The 17,846-nt window shown below is 44.1% G+C and overlaps 1 protein-coding gene across 1 annotated transcript in view; it reads right to left on the reverse strand.

Annotated features, from left to right (window-relative positions):
* Positions 1–6,679, reverse strand: part of LOC108791261 (poly [ADP-ribose] polymerase 14-like) — a 28,945-nt gene extending 22,266 nt beyond the window's left edge. Inside the window, exons 1-4 of the mRNA XM_018561694.1 lie at positions 6,454–6,679; positions 6,012–6,145; positions 3,539–3,572; positions 1,687–1,890 (exon numbers count right to left, since the gene is read on the reverse strand). Coding sequence (XP_018417196.1) covers positions 1,687–1,890; positions 3,539–3,572; positions 6,012–6,145; positions 6,454–6,643 — 562 coding nt within the window. The 5' untranslated portion in view covers positions 6,644–6,679. The remainder of the gene's footprint in view (positions 1–1,686; positions 1,891–3,538; positions 3,573–6,011; positions 6,146–6,453) is intronic.
* Positions 6,680–17,846: the final 11,167 nt, after the last annotated feature.

Here is a 17,846-nt window from a genome sequence, read left to right on the forward strand (position 1 = left end):
TTGTTTTTTTGTTTCTTTCACACATTTAAGTCGGACACCCCGGTCCACACGTTTTAGAAGCTGTTCACCTATCCACCACTTCCGAGAGCTTTTTGCCCCCCAAAAAGACCCCCCCACTGGCGAGCGCTATAACTTTGGACTTTCTCCCAAAAAACTTTCCACTTATTCAAAACGAGTGGCAATACAAGAACAGCACAGGTTACCATGTCCTCTTTAGTAACAGTAACATGTACCCTGTTTCCCCGAAAATAGGACCTACCCCGAAAATAAGACCTAGTACTATTTTGGAGAATTGCTAAAATATAAGACCTACCCCGAAAATAAGACCTAGTTGTGACCATTTTCAGGGCCGGTGGTGGCATAAGGGGGAACATGATGAGCCGCAGGAGAGGCGGGAGAGAATCAGCAGTGCCAATGAAGCCAGCGCTAGAGGAAGCAGAGCCGCATAAGCCAATGCTTCCTCTATAGTGTCGGCTCCTGTCACAGGCGGAGTGATACCAAATGCACTCCGCCTGTGAGGAATCGATAGTGAAAGTGCACTTCACTCATTCTGGCCAGAGATTGGTTACCAAATTGCTCTTGGAAAGGTAAGGCACCCCTGATTGCCCTGATCACTCTATTCTTAATTTTGCTATTTTGGATTATTTGATTTGGATATGGATTTGCATTAACTTTGAATTGTTGTACATTAAAAAAAAATAAGACCTACCCCGAAAATAAGACCTAGTGTGTTTTTTTGAGGCCAAAAAAATATAAGACAGTGTCTTATTTTCGGGGAAACACGGTAAGTAAGACATAGATTCAACCATGTAACACATGTAACCATATAACACACATTTATAAAAATAAAACTATTGAGCAGCCCTCTAGACGTATCGGGGGGCAGCACTTGAGGCCCCCTATATTTACTCAGCTGATCACCACTGATCTGTTGCCTTGGAGAGGTCCCATTACTGGACCAGATCGGCATCATAAAATGGGTCTGGATAAAAGCCACAACCCTCCCGGCTGGATGTCAGTTGTAACAATATGTCCATGATCCTTTCCAATCTGGGGAGTGCAGTTTATACAGTATACACAATTGTTGTTGCACATATTCATTTATGTTACACGCATACTTCTTTCTGAAATCCTTTACAAAGAACCACAAGCATCAGCCACACCTGTAAGGCTAGTTTGGGTGAAAGCTAACTAACCTATTGCAGAATTTTGGGAAGAGGCGGGAGCAAATTCAAACAAGTATGGATAGAACATTCCAAATCCATAAAGACGGAATGTTCGGTGAGAATCTAACCCAGGATTTTACCATGACATGGCATAGCCAACACTTTGCCACTGGTAGTATGCATTGCTTTACCTTTATTGGAGTATTACATATCTATACCTGGTATATGTACCTGCCATGGGCATATTCACAAGACAGGCTGGTGTGTTAACTAAACAGTGACCAGTTCACAGGAGGGTCTTCTCCAAACATTGCCCTGCAACTCCCCTCACACCAAGTCTGTCTGATGAATGTAAAATGGAAGATACAGCCGACACCAACCAATCACAAATCATCATCTGATCTTTAACCAGCACTGAGAAAATAACACATGGAATTTAATTTGTTCTTATGGACTGTAGCACCATTTTGTTTTTCATAAACTTGGCTTGGGCAATCATTGTCTTTGTTGTGTGTCTCACCTATATCACACGTGAAGGTGATGACAGCAGATTGGACCTCTGGAATCCTCTCTATGTGGAAGTCCGTGTCCATGGCTTTCCCACTGATATTCTCCACCAGGAGGTTTATTATATCTGGAGTGCAGTTGTCTTCGAGGTTCTCAATCAGGACCAGAGAGGATAGACATCTGGGTGACGCCTCTTCTTTCTTTGGAGTTGGTTTCCCTGTGAGAGAAAATTGGAAAGAATCATAGAATTGCTTTCCCATTACATACATATAAAGCCCATCAATGCGTCTGGGGTATCCCCCACCAAGTAGAACACACTTTGCTCCATCTCTATCCCTTGAGAACATTTGGCAGACACTTTGCAATCTTTGCAATCTTTTTGAGGCCCCAGGTAATATTTGTACTCATAATTGCCATTGTGTTGACTGTATATTGTCGAACAGTGTGCTGCCTACCGGGGGCTCGTGTTCGACACATTGCGAAACAAATTGACAGATTACTGGATGGGGTTGCGCACGACCCCGTTGTCATGGTGCACATCGGCACCAATGACAAAATAGGAGGAAACTGGAGTGTCCTAAAAAGGGAGTTCAGAGACCTAGGCGCTAGGCTGAAGGAAAGGACCTCCACGGTAGTTTTCTCAGAGATACTACCGGTGCCATGAGCCACTCCGGACAGACAGCGCGAGTTGAGGGAGCTTAACAAGTGGCTCCGGAGCTGGTGTCAGAAGGAGGGATTTGGTTTCCTGGAGAACTGGGCTGACTTCGCAGTTGGCTATCGGCTCTACAGCAGAGACGGGCTGCACCTTAATGGGGAAGGTGCAGCATTTCTGGGTGGGAAAATGGTAGAAAGACTGGAGGAGCTTTTAAACTAGGAAATGGGGGGGTGGGCTTAAAAATAAAATTACTTAAATCAAATGGAGATAAATTCTTCTTAGATAAAAAAAAGTGGGCTCACTCTAGTCAACACAGCTAAAGTAATCACCGAGGTTACAATAGCAGAAACAGTCAATGTAGCAAATAAGTTGTCAGAAGTGAATAAAATAAGAAACGAACAACCAACATCAAGGCCAAACAATAAAACTAGTGGGGAACAAGTAGGATATAAACTTTTGTCCCATAACAAGACAGGAATTAAATGTATGTACACCAACGCTAGAAGTCTAGTAAATAAATTAGAAGAGCTTGAAATTATGATACTCGAAGAGGACTTCGATATAGTGGGTATATCGGAGACCTGGCTAGACGGCACACATGATTGGGCTACTAATATAGAGGGGTATAACCTATTCAGGAGGGACAGATGTGGGAGAAGGGGGGGTTTGCATTTACGTTAAAAACTATCTAAATATGCATATAAGGGACGGCATCACGTCAAAAAGTGGAGAAGATGTGGAGACCTTATGGCTAGAGCTCGATATGGCGGACCCTAGCCGTAAACTTATTGTGGGTATTTGCTATAAGCCTCCGAATATAGGGAGGTAGGGGTCTGGAACTCACTGCCATCGGCCGTCATCTCAGCCAAGAGTGTAGATTTGTTCAAGAGACGTTTCGACAATTTCTTGAGGGACCGTAATATCCAGGGATACCAGTATCCCTAAGAATGAGATGATGCGTGGACCTATATGGGTTGGACTTGATGGACGTATGTCTTTATTCAACCCCAAATACTATGTAACTATGTAACTATGTATATTACCCCATTTCTCAGTGTTTGTTTTGGGGACCATATTACCCTCCAAAGGTCTGTCACTATTTCCTATGCACACCACAATGTTACTATGAGCCTTACATATTGCAGTTATTTATTTATTTATTACAAGTATTTATATTTATTCCCCTGTACACTCTATATTGTTCAGATACCTGGGAGTTCCTGGCTCTTCTCTGCTTTACATGTCTGCAAAAAACAAAAAAGAAACACAATCATCACATATGCGGAGATGCCATTTCCTATTTACAAATTATGGAGCCCTCTTGGCTGTCCTCTGTATCTAATTAGAAGTTCAGAGAACACTCCGGAGGGTTGGGGTCCACTGTCATCTACTGAAAGCTTTTTGTATGAAGTGTCTGACCAAAAATTACTTGTTTTCCTCCCAACACACAATTGTCTTTTTTTTTTATTCATCTTGCCAAAGCAGATTGGATATGTAAAGCTATACTCAGGTTGTCTGGACAGAAGCACAGATTGCCCTTTGGGCAGACACTTCTGAGGTGGGGTCCTAGAAGCACAAGAAGTCACATAACTGTATTACGGCCATGTGGCTCCGAGCACAGGTAGCAGAGGAACTATTTGTTTCTACCAACATCTGAGTAAAACCAACAAGTACAAAACTTGGTCTGAAGGTCATTTTCCCCAACATCTCCTGAAGGTGCTCCCACCCATTGGAGGATCTTTAACTCTCTCCAAATTTGCCAACTAAAACAGTGAGACCTTCCTCATCTCTGGTCCTAAAATACCGGCTGTAAGCAATTCTGATGTGAATGTCACAATTAAACTTACTGTCCCGGCCTACCAGAAATACAAACTCTTTATCTGCATATAGATAGGTATATTAGACATCAGAGATTGCTGATCCAAGGGGTATTTTAGGGCATAGCGTTCTGTTTAGGCTTTTCTTCTTTTTTTTTTCTCTCCGTATCTCTATAGGTTGAACTCGATGGACTTGTGTCTTTTTTCAACCTGACTAACTATGTAACTATGTAACTAAGATAAAACAACATCATCTTCTCCAAGGTAGCAATATATGGCTAGCATTATAACTCAGTTCCTGTGGAAGATTAGAGCAAAGTAGAACTAGTTAAAAGTGATGAAATATTAACAATCACTTACAAAGCCATCCACAACTCTGTCCCCGGCTATATCTCAAACCTCAAAGTATCACCCTAACCGTCTGCTCCGCTCATCCCAAGAACTCCTGCTTTCCAGCTCCCTTGTCAACTCCTCCCATGCTCGCCTCCAGGACTTCTGCAGAGTCTCTCCCATCCTATGGAACTCTTTACCCCAACCTGTCCGACTATCTCCCACTCTGACTGCCTTTAGGCGATCCCTTAAGACTCATCTCTTCAGAGAAGCCTTTCCCACCTCAACCTAACCGCTCAATCATCATGTTCTCAAACAATTCATCCCCACACAGCTCCCTCCTCATGTATCATTTCCTCCTCTCCTATTAGATTCTAAGCCCTCAGGGGCAGGGCCCTCCTTACCATCTTGTCTTGAATTGTATTGTGACTGTAATGTCTTCCTTATATTGTAAAGCGCTGCGCAAACTGTTGGCGCTATATAACTCCTGAAGAATAATAATAACTCTCCCCAAATTTGCAGACTAAAAGAGTGAAAACTTCCTCATCTCTGGTCCTAAAATACAGACTGTAAGCAATTCTGATGTGAATGTCACAATGAAACTTACTGGCCCGGCCTACCAGAAATACAAACTCTTTATCTGTATATAGATAAAACAACTTTTACATCGCCATGATGTCATCATCTTCTCCAAGGTAACATTATATGGCTAGCTTGATAACTAGGTTCTTGTGGAAGATTAGAGCAAAGTAGAACTAGGTAAAAGTGATGAAACTTATCCCATATAATATAATATATGGGGAACTTTTCCTGTTTTCTATCAGAAGCACTGGAGGGTTCCTGCACCCATTCAGCTTCGCACATAACTGAGCATGCTCCAACTTCCTGTTTGTTCTTCCTCTCAGTGTTCACTCCCCATCTCAGCTATCCTCTGCAGAAGAGCACCTCCAGCATCCTGGATCCTTAATGTGGTAAACATTGTTAGAAGAGCGGAAGGGCTACTGACGGAATGTTTATTTCACGGACATTGTAATGTACACATGTGGGGATTTCCATGTCAAATGTAAGGTGGTGATGTGGGAGTACAGTTATGGTGTACAAGCACAATGTGCTCAGCAACATACAGCAGATGAGTACAACTCTCCGGAAAAGATACAAAATCCTTCAAATAGGGCCACAGAGAAGAGGTACTTGCTGTCCCCCATGCTGATGGCATTCAGTGAGGGTAGGTTGGTGGAAGGCGAGGTGCTAAGCTGGAAGTGGCGGTCGTAGTTTTCTGGGCGAGGATCAGATATTGTTGTAGAAAACACTTTCAGGGGAAGGGGTGCTTGCTGTATCCCATGGTGGTCCCATGCTGTATCCCATGGTGATGGCAATCAGTGGGAGGTCGGTTGGTGGAAGGTGAGGTGACCGTTAGCTTGGAGGTTATGAGAACATTGGTAGAGACTCTGCACAAAGACTGAAAATCTCTGCACCCAAACTTTTGGCCCTGTGAGCTCCTCCACCCCATGCCCCTTCCCTGTAATGTACACTTACCGCATCCTTATCCTGTGCGGGTAGAGGGGTCTTTGTACTCTGTAGGTGTTCTGGTGACTGGACCTCCAGATGTAATATCTCCCCATCTGGTAATTTCAGCTCATGAGTCTTTCTTTTCAGAACCCGATCTCGTGCTGTGATAGAGAATATTGATGTACATTGTATAATTAGTACCCTCCATCTAGGGTTGCCACCTGTCCAGGATTCAACCCGGACAGTCCGGGTTTTGAATACTGTGTCCGAGTTTCATGGCAGCAGAAACCCGGACACAAGATGTCAGGCAGACGGGGGCAACCAAAATTAAGATAGGGGCTACAGGCCCCCCATTGAAGATAGTCTCAACTGATATTTACATATGAAAAAAAAAGTCAGCGCGTTGCTAGAGTGTTCGGGTTTCGCTTGAAGAAAAGGTGGCAACCCTACCTCCATCCCAAGTACCTACCTGTCTCATCCTTGAAGTGTATGAGGACGTGTCCCCGGCTGCAGTCGGTGTCTCGGATCTCACACTCTCCTCCGTCTGATTTGTTCTTGCTCTGGAAATAAGCCTGGAGTTTATTCTTCAGCTTCTTTAGTTTCTGTGGCCCCTGGTTCCAGGTTAGGGCCACAGAGAAGAGGTACTTGCTGTCCCCCATGCTGATGGCATTCAGTGAGGGTAGGTTGGTGGAAGGCGAGGTGCTAAGCTGGAAGTGGCGGTCGTAGTTTTCTGGGCGAGGATCAGATATTGTTGTAGAAAACACTTTCAGTTTCTGTTACTGCAGATCAGATGACTTTTCTTCTCTGCTACAGAATTACAGGAAATGGTGAGATGCAAATTAGTCCCGACAAACAGCAGTCCCTTTGTGTTAGAGAGTGCTGGGACTTGTTGTTCCACAAACAGGGAGAGCCATATTGTTCGTGTACATTGGGGTCTCCTCTCACAGCACTGAACAGGAATTATAATGCTCCCTCAGGAGGAGGAACTGAAGGTTTTTTAAGATCATTTTAACAAAGTTTCAGTTACAGACAAAGATGGAAGAGAAAAAAATAAAGCAAATGATTAAATACAGAAAATAACACGGATGTAAACCCGGACTGGACGACAGTTAGTTTACTATGTGAATCAATGAACAATTGCCTTTTATCCACCATTTTCTCATTCTTTGTTGCATCTCCGTGCCGCTGCTCTCCTACAGTCCCTTTGCAGCCATTTGCTGTCCACATGAACTCTATCGTTGTTTGCATGACGTTTCTCAGGGCGGGTTTCCTGATGGTGACAACAGTGGAAAGTGTCTGTGTAATGCAGGGCTGAACAGACCACTTGTAGCCTCCATCCGGGAGAAACAGGAAGTGTCTGAACCAGGACTTCCATGGCAGGATCACCGGAGATTAAAGTATAATTAAAGCAGAACTATGAGGGGAGGGGGGAGGGGGGGTGCTTTTCACTCACCTCATAGTTCTAGCCGACCTGTGACAATGAGTTGGTCACAGGTCGGCTCAGTAGATCGGGAGGTGAGCGAACAGATACCGGCGTTCGCTCACCTCTCGATCCTGTCACAAGCCTCCGTTTTTTTTGCATAGATCTACCGCTAACACGCAGTAGATCTATGCAAAAAGTGTAAAAAAAACAAACGCTTTAACAGAGGATAATCCTCACCTGTGTCTTCCCTGCGCGCTCCCGTCCAAAAATGTGAAGATCCTCGGGCGGCTGCAAAGCATCTTGGGGCGGGCGCATGCGCAGTTCGGATTTTCGGGCCGGAAGGCGAGGAGAGACGCAAGGTAAGTCTATGGAGCAGTGTGCACCCGCATGCAGAGACTGTGGGACAGGAAGTGCCAGCAAGCTCAGAGGAGTCAGCGCTGGAGAGACAGATGAAAACGACAGGAAAGAAGAAGATCGAATTAAGAGACATCATTTAAGGTAAGTGCTTTCATTAACATTGGGGGAGGGGAAAAAAATGTACTTTAATGTAATGAGAGCTGCAGATTTAAAGGAGAACTAGCGTCCTCCCGTCACCCTAAGCTCAGTATATAGGGAGCTACAGGTCCATACTGAGACGCCGCAGCCTGGATGGATCCCGACATTACTGTCTAGATCCACCCAGCTGCGTGAGTGACGGCTGGCTCTGCCTATCTAGAACCAGAGCCAGCTGTACCCGCCCCCTCCCTCGTCCGTTCTGCCAGTCAGCGCTGGAGGATCGGAGCGGGGAGGGGGGAATCCAGTCACTCCACTGTCACGGCTCTCTGCAGGGAGATGATGGAGAAGTGCGCGAACGCCGGTATGTGTTCGCTCACTTCCCGATCTACTGACCCGACCTGTGACAGTCTCATTGTCACAGGTCGGCTCAGATTATGAGGCCTAGTGAAAATCACCCCCCTCATAGTTCTCCTTCAATAAGATTGAAAATGACTTAATTCTTTTTTCTTGCTACAAAATGTTTTGGTTTCCTCCAATGAAGGGCGCACAGGAGCAGCCCACAGAGGGGGCAGTACATTACTGATGCTGCAGATGACTAGAAGGTTCACAGGAACAGAAGAAATGTCTTTTAAAACAATTGTGAAACCAAACACAAGATTTACCCATTTTCCTAAGAATCTTTTGTGAAAATGAGTGAATCTTGGGTGAAAGTTGTACGAATCCTGACTGGAAATGGTGATGAATTAACCCCATAGCACTGGAATGTGTTGTTGGTGCTTTTTTTGACGTAGGACTCCTTTGTAAAGTGGTGTAACAGCTTCCAGGATGTCTGCAAACTTGTGAACGAGGATTAACACCGGCATTAACAACAGCAAACAGATACAGGCAGAAGACATTTTTTTGACATACCAATAAGCAATTCAGCCATTACAAAGCCTCACCACAAGACAAGGCGGATCACAGACACATGGAGGCTCAGCATGGATCCACTTGTAGGAAGTACTGGGGCCTCCTCAGCTGGTTGCTGTGAATGTAGTTCCCAGAAAAACCTAGTTTCTGCCCCAGAGGGGTTGAAGGTCTCTTCTTTGTCATCACTGGTGCCGCCATACCGTCTCTTTCTTCCCTCTAGACTTTGGCTATGGTATTCCAGCCCTGTTGGGCTGTCATGCTATTCTTCACAGAGCAACTCTGGCTCTCTGTGGTCCCTCCATCAGTGTAATGACATGTTCTTGGGAAGTCTTGACTGATGCAGATCTTGGGGCGGGCTTCCCAAATATCAAGAGAATCTTCCTCTACCTACTTTCCTACATAGTACGTCCGTGCCACAAAAAGGAAACTCCTGATTAAAATTTTCGTTATTGCAATAACTGATTCACATTCATTCTTATCTGCCATAGTCCCCGGTCCCCCGTGTGGGTGATGTAGGACCTCTGATGTCACACAGAGAGTGGTCCCTAGTTGTATATACATGATGCATGTTCTGTATATACCTGTAGAGATCAGACAGGCAGGGCCAGGGTCACACAGTGAAGGAAGGGACCGAAGTATGGCTGATTGTCAGACTATTCCAGATGGACTTCATGTGTGCAGAGATGCCAACCAGAGAGGGCAGTTTATTGGATGATAGGAGAGTCCTGACGTTAGGCCATTAACCCCTTCATGACTGAGCTAGTTTTTAGTTTCTGTTCCTAAATGACTGACACACTTTTTACATTTTTGCTGTGTGATTCTTCCACAGCAGCAAGTTTTGATTATTATTATTATTTTTAGAATTTTTTTAATAATAATTATAGTATACAAATATATTTATATATAAACGTTTTATTTTCCTAATTTTTTGTACACTTTTTTTTTTTTTTTTTTACACTTTGTAAAAAAAATAAGTGGAAAAAAAAAAAAATTTTTTTTTTGTCAGTTTATATCAAGCAATCACTATGACTGCTTAATAAATTAACTTTTTAAAATTTTTAGTTATTATCAGGCTGCTCCAAGCTTAGGAACAGCTAATAATAACTTTAGAGACTGATCCTGACAGCATGTCAGAATCAGATCTCACTAAAGGTCTTTGATCGTTCCTAGACGATCAAAACTGATACATTTCACTCAAGAGATACATTTTGTATCTAGTGGTTGAAATGTATCATTTAACATCGGGCCAGGCTCTCCAGCTGTCAAAACGAATAGCAGAGAGGTGAGTCACTGCTACCTCTCTGCTATCTTCAGCTGTCAGATACGGGATCGCTATTTAGCGAACCCGTATCTGAATGTAAAGGCTTCATTCTTTCATTAATGAAAGAAAGAAGCTTTTAAAAAAGCTTAACTATTTCATTAATGAATGTCTCAATAGTGAGGCATTAATTAATGACTGGAACTGCTGAGAATCAGCAGTTACCAGCATTACAGAGGCTAATATAACTCGGCACGTACAGTGTACGTGGCCAGTCATATAGCCACTTTGTGACGGACGTACACTGTACGTCTCCCGTCACGAAGGGGTTAAGAGGTGGTACAGTGTTATATTACCATAAAAAGCACAAAAACATATTTATATCGCTGTGCTATCTGCCCCCTGAGGCTATCGAGCGCTGATGTCACCGGTTGCTAGGAGCTCGGCGGGACACCAACCAGAGTATCCCGCTCATCTCCCTGGCAACAAACATCAGTGAGCTGGGCAAGAGTGCCCTGCCCAGGGGGATGTTATGGTCCCCACCCTGCTGCCCCCCCCTCACACCTGCTGCCCCCCCTCACACCTGCTGCCCCCCATTGAGATACTGCCTCATTATTGGGACAGCCCTGATTATATCTAAAATGTGTAGTAAAGGAGTTAGTGCTATGCATTTCTCTACCTTTAGGCCTCATTTACACGAGAAAAGACCGTGTACAGCTCCGTGCTGCGTGCACGGCCGTATCGGGCAGCTCCCCGGAAGGACAGGTGCTGCGTGTGATTAGTACGCAGCCCCCGTTCTTCTCTATGGGAGTGCGCGGCCGTACGCCGCCCTACGCTCACCCCAAGTGCTAACCCTAACCCTAACCTTCTAAGCCTTTTATAGCTGTCCCTAATTAAAGGCATGTCACCAGGCACTCATCTATTACCAGTGGACAAGTTAATATAAACATGAGCAGGTATGTTAGAGGTAATGACCCAGGTGACCCGGCATTCACCCGAAAGTCATAAACCTGAGTTACAATATCAGCTACATTTCATAATTTGGAATTGGGCGGTGATAGTGTAAAATAAAGGTTCTTCCCCCTCCTGATTTCTATCCCCAGCCCTGCCCTAGGGGCCGGCTCCGTGACACCCCCCTAAAGGGCTAATAAAATATGCTGTCAAAGCAACTAGAAAGGCTTTTGTTTTAAAACATAAGAAAGGAACTCCAGCAAAATCAAGAAGTCTTAACATCGTAGGACAGTTCCCCTTTAATCTCTGGACATCATCTGCTGAAAGCTTGCTTGAAGAAGAGCCCTTCAGACTTCTCTTTTGCTTAATGAACTCTGAAACCTGTCAGAACTCCTAATTCCAGGACTGTTCACTATTCACCTTTATTTGCATTGATTTTTACTGTTGTATATATATTTTGTCTCTTTTTATTAATGTCTTTTTCTGTATATTTTCTGCACCGTTTCTTTTATAAAAGGACGATTTTAAAACTTGTTAAGCTCATCTCTACGCACTAAATATGAACTTAAAGTGTCCTTGCCTCTGTGAAGAGCGCTACTGTATAGTGATCGGTCCTATTCCTCTATGAGTGGACAGAGAAATCATAGACTGTACTGTATAGTGATCGGTCCTATTCCTCTATGAGTGGACAGAGAAATCATAGACTGTACTGTATAGTGATCGGTCCTATTCCTCTATGAGTGGACAGAGAAATCATAGACTGTACTGTATAGTGATCGGTCCTATTCCTCTATGAGTGGACAGAGAAATCATAGACTGTACTGTATAGTGATCGGTCCTATTCCTCTATGAGTGGACAGAGAAATCATAGACTGTACTGTATAGTGATCGGTCCTATTCCTCTATGAGTGGACAGAGAAATCATAGACTGTACTGTATAGTGATCGGTCCTATTCCTCTATGAGTGGACAGAGAAATCATAGACTGTACTGTATAGTGATCGGTCCTATTCCTCTATGAGTGGACAGAGAAATCATAGACTGTACTGTATAGTGATCGGTCCTATTCCTCTATGAGTGGACAGAGAAATCATAGACTGTACTGTATAGTGATCGGTCCTATTCCTCTATGAGTGGACAGAGAAATCATAGACTGTACTGTATAGTGATCGGTCCTATTCCTCTATGAGTGGACAGAGAAATCATAGACTGTACTGTATAGTGATCGGTCCTATTCCTCTATGAGTGGACAGAGAAATCATAGACTGTACTGTATAGTGATCGGTCCTATTCCTCTATGAGTGGACAGAGAAATCATAGACTGTACTGTATAGTGATCGGTCCTATTCCTCTATGAGTGGACAGAGAAATCATAGACTGTACTGTATAGTGATCGGTCCTATTCCTCTATGAGTGGACAGAGAAATCATAGACTGTACTGTATAGTGATCGGTCCTATTCCTCTATGAGTGGACAGAGAAATCATAGACTGTACTGTATAGTGATCGGTCCTATTCCTCTATGAGTGGACAGAGAAATCATAGACTGTACTGTATAGTGATCGGTCCTATTCCTCTATGAGTGGACAGAGAAATCATAGACTGTACTGTATAGTGATCGGTCCTATTCCTCTATGAGTGGACAGAGAAATCATAGACTGTACTGTATAGTGATCGGTCCTATTCCTCTATGAGTGGACAGAGAAATCATAGACTGTACTGTATAGTGATCGGTCCTATTCCTCTATGAGTGGACAGAGAAATCATAGACTGTACTGTATAGTGATCGGTCCTATTCCTCTATGAGTGGACAGAGAAATCATAGACTGTACTGTATAGTGATCGGTCCTATTCCTCTATGAGTGGACAGAGAAATCATAGACTGTACTGTATAGTGATCGGTCCTATTCCTCTATGAGTGGACAGAGAAATCATAGACTGTACTGTATAGTGATCGGTCCTATTCCTCTATGAGTGGACAGAGAAATCATAGACTGTACTGTATAGTGATCGGTCCTATTCCTCTATGAGTGGACAGAGAAATCATAGACTGTACTGTATAGTGATCGGTCCTATTCCTCTATGAGTGGACAGAGAAATCATAGACTGTACTGTATAGTGATCGGTCCTATTCCTCTATGAGTGGACAGAGAAATCATAGACTGTACTGTATAGTGATCGGTCCTATTCCTCTATGAGTGGACAGAGAAATCATAGACTGTACTGTATAGTGATCGGTCCTATTCCTCTATGAGTGGACAGAGAAATCATAGACTGTACTGTATAGTGATCGGTCCTATTCCTCTATGAGTGGACAGAGAAATCATAGACTGTACTGTATAGTGATCGGTCCTATTCCTCTATGAGTGGACAGAGAAATCATAGACTGTACTGTATAGTGATCGGTCCTATTCCTCTATGAGTGGACAGAGAAATCATAGACTGTACTGTATAGTGATCGGTCCTATTCCTCTATGAGTGGACAGAGAAATCATAGACTGTACTGTATAGTGATCGGTCCTATTCCTCTATGAGTGGACAGAGAAATCATAGACTGTACTGTATAGTGATCGGTCCTATTCCTCTATGAGTGGACAGAGAAATCATAGACTGTACTGTATAGTGATCGGTCCTATTCCTCTATGAGTGGACAGAGAAATCATAGACTGTACTGTATAGTGATCGGTCCTATTCCTCTATGAGTGGACAGAGAAATCATAGACTGTACTGTATAGTGATCGGTCCTATTCCTCTATGAGTGGACAGAGAAATCATAGACTGTACTGTATAGTGATCGGTCCTATTCCTCTATGAGTGGACAGAGAAATCATAGACTGTACTGTATAGTGATCGGTCCTATTCCTCTATGAGTGGACAGAGAAATCATAGACTGTACTGTATAGTGATCGGTCCTATTCCTCTATGAGTGGACAGAGAAATCATAGACTGTACTGTATAGTGATCGGTCCTATTCCTCTATGAGTGGACAGAGAAATCATAGACTGTACTGTATAGTGATCGGTCCTATTCCTCTATGAGTGGACAGAGAAATCATAGACTGTACTGTATAGTGATCGGTCCTATTCCTCTATGAGTGGACAGAGAAATCATAGACTGTACTGTATAGTGATCGGTCCTATTCCTCTATGAGTGGACAGAGAAATCATAGACTGTACTGTATAGTGATCGGTCCTATTCCTCTATGAGTGGACAGAGAAATCATAGACTGTACTGTATAGTGATCGGTCCTATTCCTCTATGAGTGGACAGAGAAATCATAGACTGTACTGTATAGTGATCGGTCCTATTCCTCTATGAGTGGACAGAGAAATCATAGACTGTACTGTATAGTGATCGGTCCTATTCCTCTATGAGTGGACAGAGAAATCATAGACTGTACTGTATAGTGATCGGTCCTATTCCTCTATGAGTGGACAGAGAAATCATAGACTGTACTGTATAGTGATCGGTCCTATTCCTCTATGAGTGGACAGAGAAATCATAGACTGTACTGTATAGTGATCGGTCCTATTCCTCTATGAGTGGACAGAGAAATCATAGACTGTACTGTATAGTGATCGGTCCTATTCCTCTATGAGTGGACAGAGAAATCATAGACTGTACTGTATAGTGATCGGTCCTATTCCTCTATGAGTGGACAGAGAAATCATAGACTGTACTGTATAGTGATCGGTCCTATTCCTCTATGAGTGGACAGAGAAATCATAGACTGTACTGTATAGTGATCGGTCCTATTCCTCTATGAGTGGACAGAGAAATCATAGACTGTACTGTATAGTGATCGGTCCTATTCCTCTATGAGTGGACAGAGAAATCATAGACTGTACTGTATAGTGATCGGTCCTATTCCTCTATGAGTGGACAGAGAAATCATAGACTGTACTGTATAGTGATCGGTCCTATTCCTCTATGAGTGGACAGAGAAATCATAGACTGTACTGTATAGTGATCGGTCCTATTCCTCTATGAGTGGACAGAGAAATCATAGACTGTACTGTATAGTGATCGGTCCTATTCCTCTATGAGTGGACAGAGAAATCATAGACTGTACTGTATAGTGATCGGTCCTATTCCTCTATGAGTGGACAGAGAAATCATAGACTGTACTGTATAGTGATCGGTCCTATTCCTCTATGAGAGGACAGAGATATCATAGACTTTGTTTAAGTGTTTTGAATTGTCACAGAACTTGCTTGGATCGGTCTGTGTTTCCGTTAAAAAACACATGGTAGCAGAGAACGTTTGGGGTGTAAAGGGTTAACTGCGGAGTTACCCAACCCCGGTGATGATCGCTCTCAGTCTGCTGGCCTGAGGTTGTGTTCCGCGAGCTGGGAAATCTCTGTGCAGGGTGAGGATGAGAGTGGTATGGCCACGTCCTTGTGAAGCCCACGCTCGATTCAGAACTGTGTATAGTCACGTGGGATTGACGTACAGCGGGTTTGGGCCGGGCGTACGTCACAAGTATTTCCTCCATGTGGCAGGTATTTGGAGACAAAGGAAACGAGCTCCCCTGAAAGATTGTCTTGTCCCTGGAGACAAGAAGTGCATCATCTTGCATGTTCTGGTATCTTCCTCCCTTCCTTACTGTACTTACGCAATCCACCCTGCCTGAATGTTTTAGGAACATCCTCCATGTATAACTGTCCCGGGATGATCCATACTGCCTGACTATCCCGGGATGATCCATACTGCCTGACTATCCCGGGATGATCCATACTGCCTGACTATCCCGGGATGATCCATACTGCCTGACTGTCCCGGGATGATCCATACTGCCTGACTGTCCTGGGATGATCCATACTGCCTGACTATCCCGGGATGATCCATACTGCCTGACTGTCCTGGGATGATCCATACTGCCTGACTGTCCTGGGAGGATCCATACTGCCTGACTATCCTGGGATGATCCATCCTGCCTGACATCCTAATCCATCCTGTGATGTTCCATGCTGCCTTACTGTCTTGGGATGATCCATACTGCCTAAGGGCTAGTTCACACCGAGCGCGTTCCAGGAGCGCAGCAGAACAGTTACAGACCGGATCAAAACTGCGTCCAATGTATTCCAATGGTATTTTTGGCTCTAGTTCACACCGCAGCGTTCAGTTCCAGAGCATGTAAAAAAACTGCAGCCCTATTTTACCTGCTCTGTAACGCATGCAAATGCATCAAACACGCATGCAAACGCCCTGAAAGCCTATTGTAAACTAAATATATATATTTAACAAAAACGGCCCTGAACGCAAAAAACGCGGCATAACACACTGCACTGCGTGTGCAGAAACTCATGCAGATCTGGTCTGCATTTGGTGTGAACAAGCCCTTACTGTCCCGGGATGTTCCCTGCTGCCTGACTATCCTGGGATGATCCATACTGCCTGACTATCCTGGGATGATCCATACTGCCTGACTATCCTGGGATGATCCACACTGCCTGACTATCCTGGGATAATCCATACTGCCTGACTGTCCTGGGATGATCCATACTGCCTGACTGTCCCGGGAGGATCCATACTGCCTGACTATCCCGGGATGATCCATACTGCCTGACTGTCCCGGGGTAATCCAGAAATGAAACAAATATATCTTCTGTGTTGGACGCATGGAGTAAACACGTCAGGTGTGCAGTGATGTGTATTCCCGTAATCGAAACCACTTGTCAGGGTGTGTCTGTTTGTTCTTCTGACGTGGCCTTGTGATATGTGAACACTGGGAGGGACGTATTCTGTTCTCCAGCACATGTGACTAGAGTCACTTCAGAGGCGGAAAGGAAGGTCTGATACATGAACACCAACAGGAGGGGGTCTGATGAACATTCTGGGGGCCCAGAAAAGCTCTGGAAGTGTTTCAGGCTCAGAGCTGAGCGAAGCATTTGTCTTCCAATGAACATGAACAGCTCTTGTTTTTCTCAGCCGTTGTCTTTTACATTTATTGGGCTTCTAAAATACATTGAAGAGCAGTGACCGTGCAAAGTACAGAATTTCACGTCTGTATAAGCCGATGTGACTACAGTAAACTATAGGCAGCCCCCCCTCCCCCACTTGTAATGTGCAAATATGGCGGAACCTTTGTATATACATAATTACAGGCTGTGTGTTTATACAATGTAGCTGTGAACCTGAGCGGGATGACAATTGGTTTCCTCTGTTCACTTTGTATCATAAAATTGCCTTTTTTCAATAATAATGTGTTCATTTTTTTCCATTGGTTTCCCATCTCAGTGCTGCTGATCTCCTGCAGACACTTTCAGCCACTTCCTGTCTATATGCTCCTGCGTCAGCACATCATTGCACTGGGCTGGCTTCCTGATGGTGACAACGGTGGACCATGATACATAGGGGGATATTTATGCAATGTGTCTTATTGTATTCAGTTGGTGATCCGTTGATTTATGATGCACGTTGGGGACAGATTTGTTTTCTGCAATCAATTATCATAATAAATTCGCTGCTTTGTAAGTGAAGAAATCTCCTCATAGTAAGAAAGATTTCCTCAGCAGTTCTAAGTTCTGTGAGCGTTCTGAAGTCAGATTTCATTACAAGATACGTCACTCGCTGTTGTGGCACAAACAGACATGGAGAGACTAATCAGAGGGGCTACATGACTGGGGGGAGGAATAGTCCCGGGAGAAAGGGTTAAAAAATGGGAATAGCTGCTCTTACCTGATTGGACGTGGGAGTCAGGTGTCCGGGAGGAGCCGCATGGGAAGGAACTGCGAGGGCTGAGGGACGTCCTCTTTCTGGAAATCGACGAAGGAAGCAGGTTGGCCCACCCTCCCTGAATTTTGTGGTTATGGGGGGTGGGGGGGG

The sequence above is a fragment of the Nanorana parkeri genome, unplaced genomic scaffold (assembly GCF_000935625.1).
Source record: "Nanorana parkeri isolate BGI_ZX_2015 unplaced genomic scaffold, ASM93562v1 scaffold538, whole genome shotgun sequence".
Taxonomy (NCBI): Eukaryota; Metazoa; Chordata; class Amphibia; order Anura; family Dicroglossidae; genus Nanorana; species Nanorana parkeri.